At 64.5% G+C, this 14,049-nt stretch overlaps 1 protein-coding gene across 1 annotated transcript; it reads left to right on the forward strand.

Annotated features, from left to right (window-relative positions):
- Nucleotides 1-6,563: 6,563 nt before the first annotated feature.
- CRYAA (crystallin alpha A) lies at nt 6,564-9,807 on the forward strand. The gene is made up of 3 exons (XM_035709332.2): nt 6,564-6,850; nt 7,861-7,983; nt 9,059-9,807. The coding sequence occupies exons 1-3, from the start codon at nt 6,662-6,664 to the stop codon at nt 9,266-9,268; spliced, it is 522 nt and encodes a 173-aa protein (XP_035565225.1). The 5' UTR covers nt 6,564-6,661; the 3' UTR covers nt 9,269-9,807.
- Nucleotides 9,808-14,049: the final 4,242 nt, after the last annotated feature.

Consider the following 14,049-nt stretch of genomic DNA (forward strand, 5'->3'; position numbering starts at 1 on the left):
AACCACATCAAAGAAAATAAAAATTAATAGTAGAGTAAATCCAGGAAACATGGAAGGGAGCACGTAGCCACACGAGCAGAAATGCATGAAACAGGAAACAGTATATCCTAGAGAGGGTCAGCAGAGCCCAGAGTTGAGTGTCAAAAAAAATGTGATGAGATTGAGAACGGCCCCCAGATGAACCGAGGGAAAAGTCGAAGAGATGGAAGGAGACGACGATGGGACCGGAGGAGAGCACGCGAGCGCCTCTGCGTCCTGGCGCTCCGGGAGGTTAGAGCCGGCAGGTGTGGCAGGTGGCCTAGCCGAACGGTGTGCGGAAGGAGCAGGAGCTACAGCCCGCCGTCGGCTCAGGCAGAGGGAGACCCGGAGTCCTAGAACCACCACAGGAACGGAATTGGGGGGATCCCTGGGGGGCTCAGCGGTTTAGCGTGTGCCTTCGGCCCTGGATGTGATCCCGGGGTTCTGGGATCGAGTTCCGCACTGGGCTCCCTGCAGGGACCTGCTTCTCCCTCTGCCTGTGTCTCTGTGTCTCTCAGGAATAAATAAATAGAATCTTAAAAAAAAAAAAAAAAAAAAAGGAACAGAATGGGTAGGAAAAATGTCCCCAAATATGAAACTTCTGGCCTGGATGTTCACAGGCATTTTACTAACGTTTAAACAATTATCTTAATTTTTTTGGAAGATTTTATTTGTTTATTTATTCCTGAGAGACACACAGAGAGAGGCAGAGACCCAGGCAGAGGGAGAAGCAGGCTCCACGAAGGGAGCCCGACGTGGGACTCCATCCCAGGACCCCGGGGTCACGACCTGGGCCAAAGGTAGACGCTCAACCCCTGAGCCACCCAGGCGTCCCAACAATTTCAATTTCACAGAAACTCTTCCAGAGGAAAGAAAAATAGAAGCATGACCCCCTGTCCCCCGACCCCCCACCCGCCCTGCCCTGTTTTGTGAGGTGATCACAGCTCTGATAGCAAACCCGGGTGTGGACAGATCAAGAAAGAAAAGCTACAGGCAGGCCTGTTGCATTTGGAGAAGCAATGCAACATCCTAAATGGGACTGAGCCGCTAACACGGCCAGAAGTAGGGGGTCGTGGGGTCCCCCAGCGTGGTGTGGGTCGCGAGGGTGCCTGCTGGGCCACCCTGCCTGGCCCCTAGGGGCTGTGCTTCTCCAGCAGCTGCCGGGAGGAGGGGGCACATAAAAGGCGGGTCCACTGGGTGGGGTGTCGGCAGGAAGGAACCCACCATTACATCGTGGCTCGGAGATGCACCTGCCGGGGCTGTGGCCAGTGGTGGATCGCGTCCGCCGCATCGCGTGGATTATTGCACGTTGCGTCCTGGGTTATTCACTCCCTGGATTGTATTTTTGACGCCTCCCCGGGGTCGCAGCCCCTAGCAGGATGTTGGGCCCTCGCTTTGCCCCGAGATGCTTTCTGAGAAGCCAGGGCGGACCCAGCCGGGTGGACCCCGGCCGCTGCGTGTGTGGGCGCGCGCTGTTCCATCCTCTCCACTTTTCAGAATGTATGAAAGATTTTTGCTGTAAAAATAATAAACTCCGAGAAATAACCCTTTATTCCCAGGCAAAGATGACTGACAATGCAGAGTGCTGGCGAGCAGACGTGCCACCACTGTCCCCGGCCCCACGGCCCGCTGAGCCAGGACGGCGTCTGCGTCCTGGTCACACGCAGTTCGGGGGGCTCTGCAGCGCCTTCCCTCCCCGCCCCGGGGCCGTGGTGGGGTCGACCCCGCGGAGAGTCGGCCGAGGGCTCAGCCCAGGTGCCTTCCCGCTGACGCATAGCCATGCCCGCGGGCCCGCAGCGTATGGATTTGCGGGTGGGCCCCGCTGGTCCCTGGAGTGGAAAATCGGGGTGCCAGGGCTTTGTGAGTGCGCCTGCAAACTGCTGGCGCGATGGGAATCCTGTAGATAAAGCAAATACCAGCCTTTGTGTGCGCCGGGCTGGCATTCAGCTCGAGTGCAGCGGAAAGCAGATTGCTGAGGACAGGCTTAGGCCGGCCGCGCCGACAACGGGAGGGGTCACCCCGCAGGCCGCGGCGCGGGCAGCCCTGACAGCGCCCCCGACAGGGCCCGCCGCACTCGGGTGTCAGACACGGGGGATCTCGGGGCCCGTGGCTCATGCTCCCCCAAACACGAACACCGCACACGGAGGCACAGCACGCTCCTACGGACACGCGGACGCCGACGTGTGTGAGCCTCTCCAGGGGCCTGCCCCGACACCCACGGACCCCACCCTGGCCCCGGCCCTCGGCCCGCGCCCTCTCCAGCCAGAGCCCAGGGCGTCGGCGCGCACTGCAGCCAAGCCCACCCTAGGGCGCCCCTCCCGCCCTGCCTCGGTGGCCGCCCAGTCCCAGCGTCAGCAGTTTCCCTGGGAGGTCTGGTCCCGGGCGGGACTGGGCCTCAGCAGATGTCCTGAAATAAAGAGAATCGTCTCCGAGTCCAGTTTCCTTCCTCGGCTTTAGCAGAGACACACTTTTCCTTTCTTTGATTTTTAGAAATTATTTCTTTTCCTCTGCAATGTGGGTCCAGCCTACGGGAGACCCTTGGCTGAACAGGAGGAGCAGGGGCTCTCGGGCAGGGCCAGCCTGGGCCTCGCTGGCTGGAGCCGGCCTGCGGGGGTCTGCGGGGGTCTGCTGGGGCCACCGTGACTGTGCAGCGGGGCCATGACCCGGACTCCAGGCCTCCGGGCCTCCGTCTACTGGCTGAGCCCCAGGGTGCACCTCGTGGTCACCTGGTGCCCTCCGTCGGCTGCCCACCTGCCCTGGCTTTGCAGCCCCCTCCCCACCCCATGGCAAGGTTACCTGCCTCTCAGGCCAAGACGGGCCCCAGGCAGTGGGTGGTGGGCAGGGGACAGCCTTGGGCCAGTCGCACTCTCCTTAGAATCTAGGTTCTGGGGCACAGGTGGAGGGTGACAAAGACTCTCCAGAAAGCTAAGGCTGGGGAGCCGTGGGCAGATCTGAGATGGCCAGGGAAGAAAGGCCACAGTCAGGCCCACGTGTGCCAGCCTTGCACAGGCTCCCGGGAGGAAAGCATGGCTCAGAGGCACCGAGTGTCAGCCTGGGGCCACCCACGAGTAAGCCCCTGTCCTGCTCACTCCTGCCCCTGCCCGGCGACCTGGGGCCTGGTCCCCCCCTCCTCCCCGGGAGCTCCAGCTCTGCCTCTGCCCCCGCCCTGCACAGTCTGGGCCCAGAAGTCAGAGCCACACACCCATGCACTTCCTCTTCTTTTCTCTCTTGGAGGCCATGGCTGGGCACACCTCTGCTGGGGTCTCCGGGACGGGCCAGAGGGACACAAACATCAGAGCACAGCCTGTCCTGGTCAGCAGGGCTTACACAATGCCGCAGTCCAAGGCCTGGTGGCTGGGCGTGACTGGGGATGGTCTGACTCACTCCCGCTCAGTGCAAAAGCAGCGGGGCTCTCTGCCTGCCTCGGAGGCAGGGGCCTCTTTGTCACAGTGAGGATGGGTGGCTGTGCCTGATAGCTGGCACCCAGGACCCCCGCCTCCCGGTGGTCCTTGCCCTGGCCCACCCTCCACGGCTCCTGGTATTTTGTTGGAATTTCGTGGCTCATCTTCTTTTGGGAACACCTTCTGGTTGGCTCCCAAGCCCCTGAGCACCAGCCCCCGAGCCAAACGGGAAAGATTGGCTATTTCCTCTCTACAAGTGCTCAGAGTTTGCCAGGATGATGGGTGCTTCCCCCACTGTTGAATTTATTTATCTGTCCAGATTCTGAACAGTGGCAGAGTCTCGCTTTTCTCAAGTAAGAGCATTATTTGAAACAAACAAAAAACAAAAATCAAAGTCCAGTGGGCCCGTCAGTGGTCTGTTGAAAGCTGGGTTCACAAAGAACTTTTTCAGAAAACATCTCATCACGGAAGGCCTACTTTCAGGTCTGGGACTCGTGGGCTGTGCCGTCCCCAGGCTGGCTCACGCAGGTGGCTCTACCTCCAGGACTCGGCACCTCGGCGCTGTGACATCCTAGAGCGGACTGTGGCCTTGTGCACGGTCTCTGGTGACCAGGCAGGTTGCAGCTTGGAGGCTCACAGAGGCAGGGCCCGAGAGCTCTGAGTGTCATGTCTACCCATGGTGGGGGGGCAGTGCGGCGGGCTTCAGGTCTGCCCTGGTCAGTGATGGGGTCCCGTGCACTCTTGTAAAGTTTCAAAGTTTCGAGAAGCTTCTGGTTTGCCCACGTGTAGCCCAGAGGAGCCCAAGGCCCGTGGGCCTAGGCAGGATGCTCAGAGCAGGTCTCTTTGTGAACGTTCCCTCTGCACAAAGAAGCACAACTTTGCTGCTTTGTTCTTTTTTTTATTTAAATATTTTATTATTTATTCAGGAGAGACACACAGAGAGAGGCAGAGACCCAGGCAGAGGGAGAAGCAGGCTCCCTGCAGGGATCCCGATGCAGGACTTGATCCCAGGACCCTGGGGTCACGACCTGAGCCAAAGGGAGACGCTCAACCGCTGAGCGACGTGGGTGCCCCACTGCTTTGTTCTTTAAAACAATTAACAACAAACAGGAAGACTATAGGTCCGTCTTAAAGATACTACTCAAATTCAGTGAAATATTTAATGTGCAAAGTGACACTTGCCCCGAAATATGACACCTCGCGGCTTACACAGGCCACAAGGGCGCCGAGCCGTGCCCCAGAGAGACCGAAGTGACTCCAGGTCTGGGTCCACCTGTGGGCGGTCCCGACTGACTTGAGATCTTGCGGGTGTGGCCGTGGAGGTCGGCACCGAACACGGGCCCCACCCCCCCCGTGAGCCTGACCAGTTCCAGGCCCTGGAAACCGGCTCCGGGACCTACGCAAGCCCGCAGTCGGCCGGCCGGGGGGCCAGGGGTCTTGGGGGCGGGGGGCGGGGGTTCACACAGCAAATGTCTGCGAGGGAATGAGAGCAAATCTGTGCTAATGTGAAGGTCACGTAAACACGGCCGCTCCTCGTTACTGGAGGGTTCTGCGTGGTGTCAGGTGGCACGGCTGGTGACCCGCCCGGCGTGGAGGCTTCCTGAGGCTGCAGCCCGAGGTCCGGCTTGGGTAGGGCTGCTCCCTCCCGAGGCCTCTCTCCTGGGCGCGGGGATGTCTTCTCCGTGGGTCCCTCGGTACGTGGCCAACCGCTCCTTCCGCCGCCACCGTGGCCGTGAAGGGACCTCTTCGCTGTGATTCGAGGGGCCCCCCCGGCCCGGAGGGAAAGGGTCTTCTTTTCCCAGAATCCAGGGCAGTGAGGGGTTGAGGCGGGGGTGAGTCTGCACACATGGGTGGGCAGCAGCCAGGCCCAGGCCCGTGGCTTCCTCTCCCTGCGGCCTCGGCTCACCGTGGAGGCCACGGCGACAGGCCCCACGGAGCCCCTGCCCCTGCCGGCTGCTGCAGCACGTGGGATTCCGAACCCTGGAAGGGGCAGGCACGTGAGGGGGGTGAGTGCCCAGGGTGCCCCTGCAAGTCTGCAGGATGCGGGCAGACCCTTGGCGCTCAGCACCGGGTGGGCACGTCTGCCTCCGTCTCTGCCTGCCGTCGCGGGCTGCTTGAGCCACCCCACGGAGGCCCACGGCTGGTGAGCAGAGCAAGGCTCTCTGCTCGGTGACAATGCCGGGGGCACCAGAAACACGGCCATTGGGACAAATCCTCAACTGCCTTGTTGCCTGGTGCCTGGGGGTGGGTAATGGCTCCCCCAAATCATACTTGCAGAGCAGAGGTTGGCCCTTTAGATTTTTCGGAGCCCTTTCCACCAGCTGGCGGTACGCACCTAGCAGGTGCTGAGAGGCTCGGGGAGGAAGGATTTGGTACAGGCCGTGTGTGCGGGGTGCTCTGAGTTCCCACTGCTAATACCGACTCCACCTTAGATGTGTGGGGTACGGCCCTACGCCAGGGCTCCTCCGTGACCGGCCGGGCCCAGGGGTGGGAGGGAAACGCCTAAAGAGGCCCAAGTGCTTTGAGGAGGCACTTAGCTCCACCAGCATGCCGCGGACATGGGCTCGAGGCCGCGCTGGGAAGCAGAGGCATAAAGACCAATAAGGGGGCGCCTGGGTGGCTCGGCGGTCGAGGGTCTGCCTTCAGCTCAGGGCGTGACCTTGGGGTCCTGGGATCTAGTCCCGTATCGGGGTCCCTGCATGGAGCCTCCTTCTCCCTCTGCCTGTGTCTCTGCCTCTCTCTGTGTCTCTCAGGAATAAATAAATAAAATATTAAAAGAAAAAAGGAAACTGATGAACAGTCCCCCAGGAGCTGTGGGATTTGGGGATCCCGTGCATAGCCTCTGAGCCCAGCATCTCTCCTGGGGTATGTGGGGATGAGTGCCCACTCACGGCCACGGAAGCAGGTGGGAGCTGCCTTCCCCGGCCCCCAGGAGAGGGCAGGGGCAGAGCCCCGGGGAGAAGCTCCTTGGGGACGGCGTCCCCCTGGGGTCCAGGGCCCCATGCTGGTCAGCGCCCCAGGGCCCCGGGGTCGGGAGCAGCGGGCGCCCAGCACAGGCCACATTTCTGCTGACCGGGCAGCCTTCCTCCTGAGCTCACGCTTTCTGGACAAATCCCCCTAATGCTTCCATTGTGTCACGGCGTATATAGGGAGGCCTCACCCCACAGCTCTCCAGTGCACTGCCCAGAGGCCCCTGCCCGACTCCCCACCAGCCCCGGGTCCTTGCATCGCCGACGCCCAACATGGACATCGCCATCCAGCACCCGTGGTTCAAACGTGCGCTGGGCCCCTTCTACCCCAGCCGGCTGTTTGACCAGTTCTTCGGCGAGGGCCTCTTCGAGTATGACCTGCTCCCCTTCCTGTCCTCCACCATCAGCCCCTACTACCGCCAGTCCCTCTTCCGCACTGTGCTGGATTCCGGCATCTCCGAGGTAAGACCGGCTGGGGGCGGAGGAGGGGGCGCAGGTCCTCCAGGTGCCTGGTCCTTGGTGCAGGGTAGGGAGCTGCTTTCCCGCCGCGCCCTGCCTGGGCCCAGCTTGACCGTCTGGAGGGGGACCCCGAGCCCGACCACCACCACCGTCTTTTCCTCCAATGAGCTCACGACCCGCATGTGGTTTGTGATGCACCAACTGCGCTGTTGGGAACCCCAAGGGCAGCCCCACCAAGGCAGGTTGAGGGCAGATGTCGGTTTTGGGTCCCCAGCTCTCCACACTCTTCCTCCTGCCGGGAAGCCTGGGTGGACGGGCTGTGCCACCCCCCGGCCCCAGGGGGGATCCCCGTGAGCAGCCAGTGGAGCTGCAGAGTGTGCTCTTTGCAGGCCCATCCCGGTGTGCGGGGCCGGGCCTGAGGGGAAGCGACGAGACCGGCCTTCAGCCCTAGGGCAGACCCTGGGGTCCAAGGTCTGGAGCGGCTAGGTCGTCCCCCCTGCCGCGGCCTAAAAGCAGAGGCCAGCCGGGCTCGGGTGCAGGGCCGGTCAACTGCAGAAACGGAAGGAGCCCAGCTGAGCGTTCCCAGCGAGCGCAGCGAGGGGGTTGCGGAGGGACGGCCTGTGGGCACGGTGGCAGCTCTGCAGGCCGCCGGGCATATCACGTCCACGGGGGCTGCTCATGGAGACACTAGGCAGGCCAGGAGCCGTGACCTTCCCCGAAGTGCTAGGTCCAAGCAGCCAGCCAGCCGCCCCGGAGCCCCGTCCTGACTGTAGCCAGTCACCCCGCTAACCATAGCCAGCCTCAGTTCATCAGCAGCCGGGCAGTCAGGGGACGCACCACCGCCTTGGGGCTAGCGACCGCACGGTCCCCCGTCAGGTCCCTGGGACTCTGTCCCCTGAGTGCGTGGAAGGCGTTTCTCCCCTGATAGCGGGGACCCAGGGGCTGGCCACCCCCAACTCCTCGGCCCCCCGCTCCTCCCCGGGAGGCCCACATGACGAGCGTCTGGGTTTCAGGTCCGATCTGACCGGGACAAGTTCGTCATCTTCCTGGATGTGAAGCACTTCTCCCCGGAGGACCTCACCGTGAAAGTGCTGGAGGACTTTGTGGAGATCCACGGCAAGCACAACGAGAGGCAGGTGAGCCCGACGGGGAGACGCGCCGTGCACCTGTCTTCTCGGGGCCCCGGAACCCCGGGAGGGGCAGACGGCCTCTGCCCTCGCCTGCCCGCTCTTCCCGGAGGACCCAAGCCAGCGGCCTCCCCGGGACAGGAGGTCCACAGCTCAGCCCCTGCAGTGCGGGGCCTGCGGGGAGCCTCCCTTGGGTCCTGCCTGCTGTCCCGGGCTCCCTCCAAACCTCTCGAGTGATGGGGGGGGTTCTAGGAGGGGGGATGCCAGGAAACACCAGGCACCGACGCGGCGAGCTCTGAGCCAACTCAGATTTTCACAGGGTCCTAACTTGGGCGGGTGAGCCGTGACAGCAGGGCGGCTGGCCGTCACCGGTGCCCCCAACACCACGTGTGTTCACGCGTTCACCCCACAGGGGCCCCATTATCCTGATCGGGCAGGTGGCAGAGGCAGGCTCGGGGGCGGGGTGTCGGTGGCCTGGCTGGCCCACAGCTGGCACAAGGTGGGGTGGTCTCTCACCGGCAGTCGGAGACCGGGTTTTCCCGTAACAGTTGGAGAAGCCGTGTGTGTGTGTGTGTGTGTGTGTGTGTGTGTGTGTGAGCCCCTGCCCCCCCGGCTCCTGCCCCTCCCATCCTGGGCCCCATACGGTGGGGTGACCCCCAATACCGCGTCAGCGTGGAGGAAGAGGTCCGGCCCGGGGTCCAGGGCCCAGGGCTGTCAGCCAAAGGGAGAGTTCTGCACAGACATGGCTTTCTGACCCTGCTCGGTGGACAGCAGACGCCCCGAGCCTGCGGGGGGGGTGTCACGGGTGGAGGCCAAGCCTGACCCAAGTGCAAAGCTGGGAAAGAACCATTCGGGTGACTGTGGACTGAAGTGAGTCTGAGGAGCCAACCCCACGGCACTGAATGGCCCCAGGCTGGCCTGGATCCGCTGGGCAGGGGGGCCCGGAGGCCGGGCAGTCACTCAGCCGGAGCCCTCCACGGGGCACTGGGCCTCCCCCGCCGCCGGGTGGGACCCTGGGAGGCCCCGAGGGCCTTGCGCACGGGAGGCTGGCGTCCCCGACTGCAGCCCTCCCCGTGCCCCCCAGGACGACCACGGCTACATCTCCCGCGAGTTCCACCGCCGCTACCGCCTGCCTTCCAACGTGGACCAGTCTGCGCTCTCCTGCTCCCTGTCCGCGGACGGCATGCTGACCTTCTCTGGCCCCAAGGTCCCGTCTGGCGTGGACGCCGGCCACAGCGAGAGAGCCATCCCCGTGTCGCGGGAGGAGAAGCCCAGCTCTGCGCCCTCGTCCTAAGCTCGGCCCCGGCCTCGGCTGCCACCCGCTGCTGCCCCCACGGCCCACCGATCTGGGGGCAACCCTAGAACGTGGGGTGTGCGTCTCCCTTGGCCTTCCCTGATTCCATTTCTTTCTCCTCCTCTCCGAGGGAACGAGGGTTTGAGAGGGCAGCCTGGAGGGCTTGGGGCCTCGGCCTGAGGTCCTGCGACCTCGGGGGGACCCAGGTCCCCATGCCGGCCAGCTGGTGAGGGCCCTCGCCGTCCCGGCAGCTTGAGACCACAGCCCCGGGCTCCCGGAGGATGCGGCCTCTGGGTGACCTCTGGGTGCACCTTGACCCTTGTTGGTGGGCGCCCGCATCGGGACCCGGCCGTGGGTCCCACCCACGTTTCCTGGGTGCCCTGAGGTCCGTCTGGCAGAGGCGCCTGTGTGCCCGGGCTCTCCGCAGCCTGCTCCTCCCAGACCACCTTCCCTCCACCCTCCTCTCCGTAGTACCGCCCCCGGGGCACCCGGGCACCCTTGACAATGCAGCCTGTGGCAGTCAATAAAGAGCAGGTGACACAAGCAACTTGCTGACTGGTGGTCGTGCTGTCTCCTTTGGGGAGGTGTGGAGAGCCGGGGACCTGGACTGGGGGTGCGGGGGCAGCGCTGAGGGGTGGGAAGGACCCCGTGCTGCGTAGGACGGAGGTTTGGGTGGAGAACATGGGCCTTGGGGGAGGACAGGAGGATGGAGAAGACGGGAGAGACTCGGGGCTCCTTCTGCAGCCCGTGGGAGTCGGGGTGCAGGGGGCCTCACCTCCTCTGGGGGGCTTCTGTCCTGGCTCCCCTGGGTTGCAGGGTATGGACCCTGGCCCTGTTGCTTCCTATGGCCCGAGGACGGGCAGTCAAGCGTGGTCAGAACGTCTACCTCCCCCTCGCCGAGCGGGAGGCGCGGTGCTCAGGGGCCCCCCTCCCTGGAACAGACGCAGGTGTCCTCGGGGGGCTTCTGGTGACTGGGGCTGGTGTCCCAGCAGCCTGCCCTAGCCCGGAGGGAAGGTCTTCTCCGCGTCTGTCCAGCCTCCTGCCAGTGGGGAAGGCGACCAGGCCTGGAGACCCACCGCCTCTCGGGGCAGAGGCTCCCCCAGCAGCACCACAGCTGCACAGTGACCATGCAGAGGGTCCCCTGGCTGGTGGGCCCCCAGATGCATCTCTAGGGCTGGATGGACGGCGAGGCGACGGTGAGGCTGCGTCGGGGTACGTCTCCGGGGCAGTAGAGGCCGGGGATGCTGGGGACCCTGCTGGGGTCCCGTGCGATGGTTCTGGGGGGGCACCCGTACTCCTCCAAGAAGGGTGGACACACGGGAGAATTTCCTGGGACGTGGTCCGTGTTCACAGGCGGTGAAACATTGTGCCGCCACATTAGGTGGCAGGCGGCACGTGAGGCATGCACACAGGTGTGCGCACTTGCACTCACGCACACACATGTGCATACACTGGGTACTTACTGCTCCGGGCCTGGCTCCATCTCAGGAAGTCTCACGCCGGAGGATCCCAGACTGTCCCACCCCCACCCGCCCTGGCTCCTTCCTACAAGAAGCCCCCCCTGCTGTCATGTCCCCTAATCCACATTTGTAAGGAATGTGGGGGTGCTGCATGCTGGGTGGCAAGGATGGCCACTCCCCTTGGGGGCTGGGGCTGGGCATTTGGGAAAATCAGAGCCTCCGAGGCTCCCTCCACCTCCTGGTCCTGCCCGAGACTGGCCGTGCTCAGAAGGCGCCTGCGCTTTTGCCCCGCGTGGAGTGTGGTTGCCTGCACCTGCGCGGACGACCGCGGCCTTGGACCGTGCCCTCTGGGGCGGAGGCTCATGCTCCTCGAGCCAGGGCAGGCGGCTCTGGGGCCCAGTCCAGGCCGGGGAGCTAAGAGGACGTGCCGGAGAACTTCCCATCCTGGGCTCTCTGGCAGCAGGCTCTCGGGGAGCACGCCTCCCCACCGGGGGCTCCTCTGGCGTGGCTCCCGAGACGGGCACTGTGGCCACCCCCTTCTCGGCTTTCCATCCTGCCTCGGCGTCGCTTGGCCGGGGGGCCCTGACGCTGCTGCTTCCTGAGCTGGCCCTGGGATCTGGGGTAGGACAGACACGCCGGAGGCTGTTCACAGACGCCCCCCGCCCCCTCCCATCCGATGCTGGCCTCGTCAGCAGGTGTCCCGAGACCCCTCATCCGGGGCCTGCTCCGGAGCAGCCTCCTGCGTGGGCCACCCTGGGCGGTTTCACGGCTGCTGTGGCCCCCTGTCCACCCCCACCGGTCAGGGAGCCTCTGCGGGCTGTCAGCCCCCTCCCAGAGCACAGAGGGCAGCCACTACGGGCTGCATCAGCGTGGCCTCCTTCCGCTCAGGCTTCGGGCAGGCCGGCCCTGGGCTCTAGGGAGACGGCGGTCGAGTCCCTGCTGGCTGACAGTGAGGGCTGCCGGGCTGCACCCCGGTCCTCCTGACCTCAGGGCAGGACCCTGTCCGCCGTGCTACCCACTGCGCGGGGAAACTGGGAGGCGCTGGGGAAGCCAGGGGGGTCCCGCTCTGTGGGGCGGCCTGCGGTGTGACCGGGGACGGACTTCCCAGCCCCTCCGAGGATTAGGCCACGGTCCTCGGCCCTCGGTCCTCGGCAGGGTGGTCGCTCAGGGTGCTGAGCCCCAGGATCCCTGTAGCCCCCCCCACCTGCCACCCCGCCCAGGCCGCCTGTAATTCCGAGGTGCATCGCCAGGTGGCAGCAGAGGCCTTGTAGGCCCCCAGACCGGGCTGGGCCCAGAGGTCACCTTCAGGCTTCCAGCCCCGGGAAGCAGCCGCCGCCGCACACCTCCGCAGAGGCCCGGCGCCAGCAGGCCGGGCTGGGCGGCTCCGAGCCTCGGGAGCCCCCACCCTGACCCCAGGCACCGATATCCAGCAGGGGGGGCACGAAAGGCCGCACAGGGGGCCAGTCGTCTTTGTTTCATTGGCTTGTTCGTGAAATCATTTGAAGAAGGAGCAGCCCCTGGCGGGCAGGGGTGGGGGGGGCAGGGGGCAGAGGGGTCAGCCTTGGGCCGTGGGTCCCCTGAGGTCCTGGCGGGGTCTCCTCCCCTGCAGAATGACGCAGCGTATCAGCTCCCCCATCCCCCCTGCCAGCTCCTGTGGCCACTCCTAGGACGCCTTTCAGGAGGGGACGCGGCCCTGGCCGGCAGCCCAGAACCTGACCCAGGGGAGTGGGTCACGGGGCCCCAGATGTCGCCAGCCAGATGCCGCAGGCAGGGGCTGCCGGGGAGGTGCATGCACTCGGGGAGCACAGCTGGAAGGGCAGAGGGCACACCAGAGTCTGGGAGCTATGGGGTGAGGTCGGGACCTGCTTCCTAAGGGCAGGCGGCCTCTTCTCTGCAGCACAGGTGCTGGCCACCCACTGCCCCCCTGGCCTTCGGGTGGGAGTGGGGTGTGGGCGGCGCGGAGGGGAGGATGTGTTGGGGGGTTGCCTAGCTGAAGACTGCGGCTCCCACGGGGCCCCCAGCAGGGCCAGTTCCCCAGCTGCGGGGCGACCGGGCTGGAGGCCTTGCTGCAGGATCTCCTCCAAGGGCTTGGGGTGGTTTGCGGGGGTGGGGGTGGGGGGGGTGGGGGGAGGGCGGGGGGGGGAGGTGGGCGAGCCCTGCACCCACATGGAGGCTGCTCTCATGAGAACAGAACCCAACAGGAGAGATGCGCGCGCACACACTCCCATGTGCACACACAAAACACACATGCACGCTCACACACAACATGGGCACACACAGACACACACGTGCTCAATGCACCACACACGCATGCACGTGTGCACGCAAGGCACATCGCCACACGTACAGGCGCACAGGTGCACAACATCCACACACCCAAGCAGCACGCGCACACACACGTACACGTGTTCACGTGCACACAGACCCGCCGGCAGCAGCCGGGGGCAACCTCCAGGCTTTGTTTCCCGCCTCTCATCTCCTCGGCGTCCCTCTGCGTCTGATTTGTACTTGAACTTGAAAGACACAATCGCACAAAGACACTTCCCGCCCGTGTCTCCGCCTTGAGGGAAAGCCTCCCCCCGTGCGTGTGCCGGTCAGCAGACTCTTTCCTATCAAGGAGCTTTTCGGGGGACCCGACAGCCTATGTGCTGCTGGGAGCACCCGATTGCTTTCGGGTGCTGGAGATGGGCAAGAGAGAGGCTGGGCGGCGCTCAAGGGCACCCCAAGGGCACAGGAAGGAGGGGCCGTGAGGAGCAGGGGCGGCTCGTTCTTCCGTGGAGCTGTCAGCCACCCGGAGCCCGGGAGGGAGCGCTGTGCCTTTACCCCCACCGGGAGCGAGAAATCAATAAAAAAATATATAATCTGGCTCCGAAGCGCAGCTTTCCGAAGCCAGCGTGGGCCTCTCCAGAGCCCGGTAAACCTCGAAGGGTGGGCTTGCTGATCCCTAGCTGCTGGGGTGCACGGGGCACCAGCAGGGGGAGGCCAGTCAGACCTGGAGGACCCAGGTGGGTGACGGGTCACCCCTACGTGTCTGTGAGAATTCGGAGACCGCACGTGGGCCCCAGTGACCTTCTGATGCTGAGGACAGGGAGTGTGTCCCCCCCCCCCGTCCCTAGAGGCCGGTTTCTTTCTGGTGCTGGGATAGGCAAGCTTTGGGGTTCTCTGCTGGTCTGTGCCAGGTGTGGGTGCCCAGCTCACTCATGGGGAGGTACAGGGGCTGCTGCTCCTCTGCCTCTGGAGCCATCTGAGGACGTGTGGCCTCTTGGGGTGGGGGTGGGGGCTGGGATGGGAATCCCAGCTGTCTCCTGAGTCCTGTCCTCA

Source organism: Canis lupus, chromosome 31 (assembly GCF_003254725.2).
Source record: "Canis lupus dingo isolate Sandy chromosome 31, ASM325472v2, whole genome shotgun sequence".
NCBI classification, from domain to species: Eukaryota; Metazoa; Chordata; class Mammalia; order Carnivora; family Canidae; genus Canis; species Canis lupus.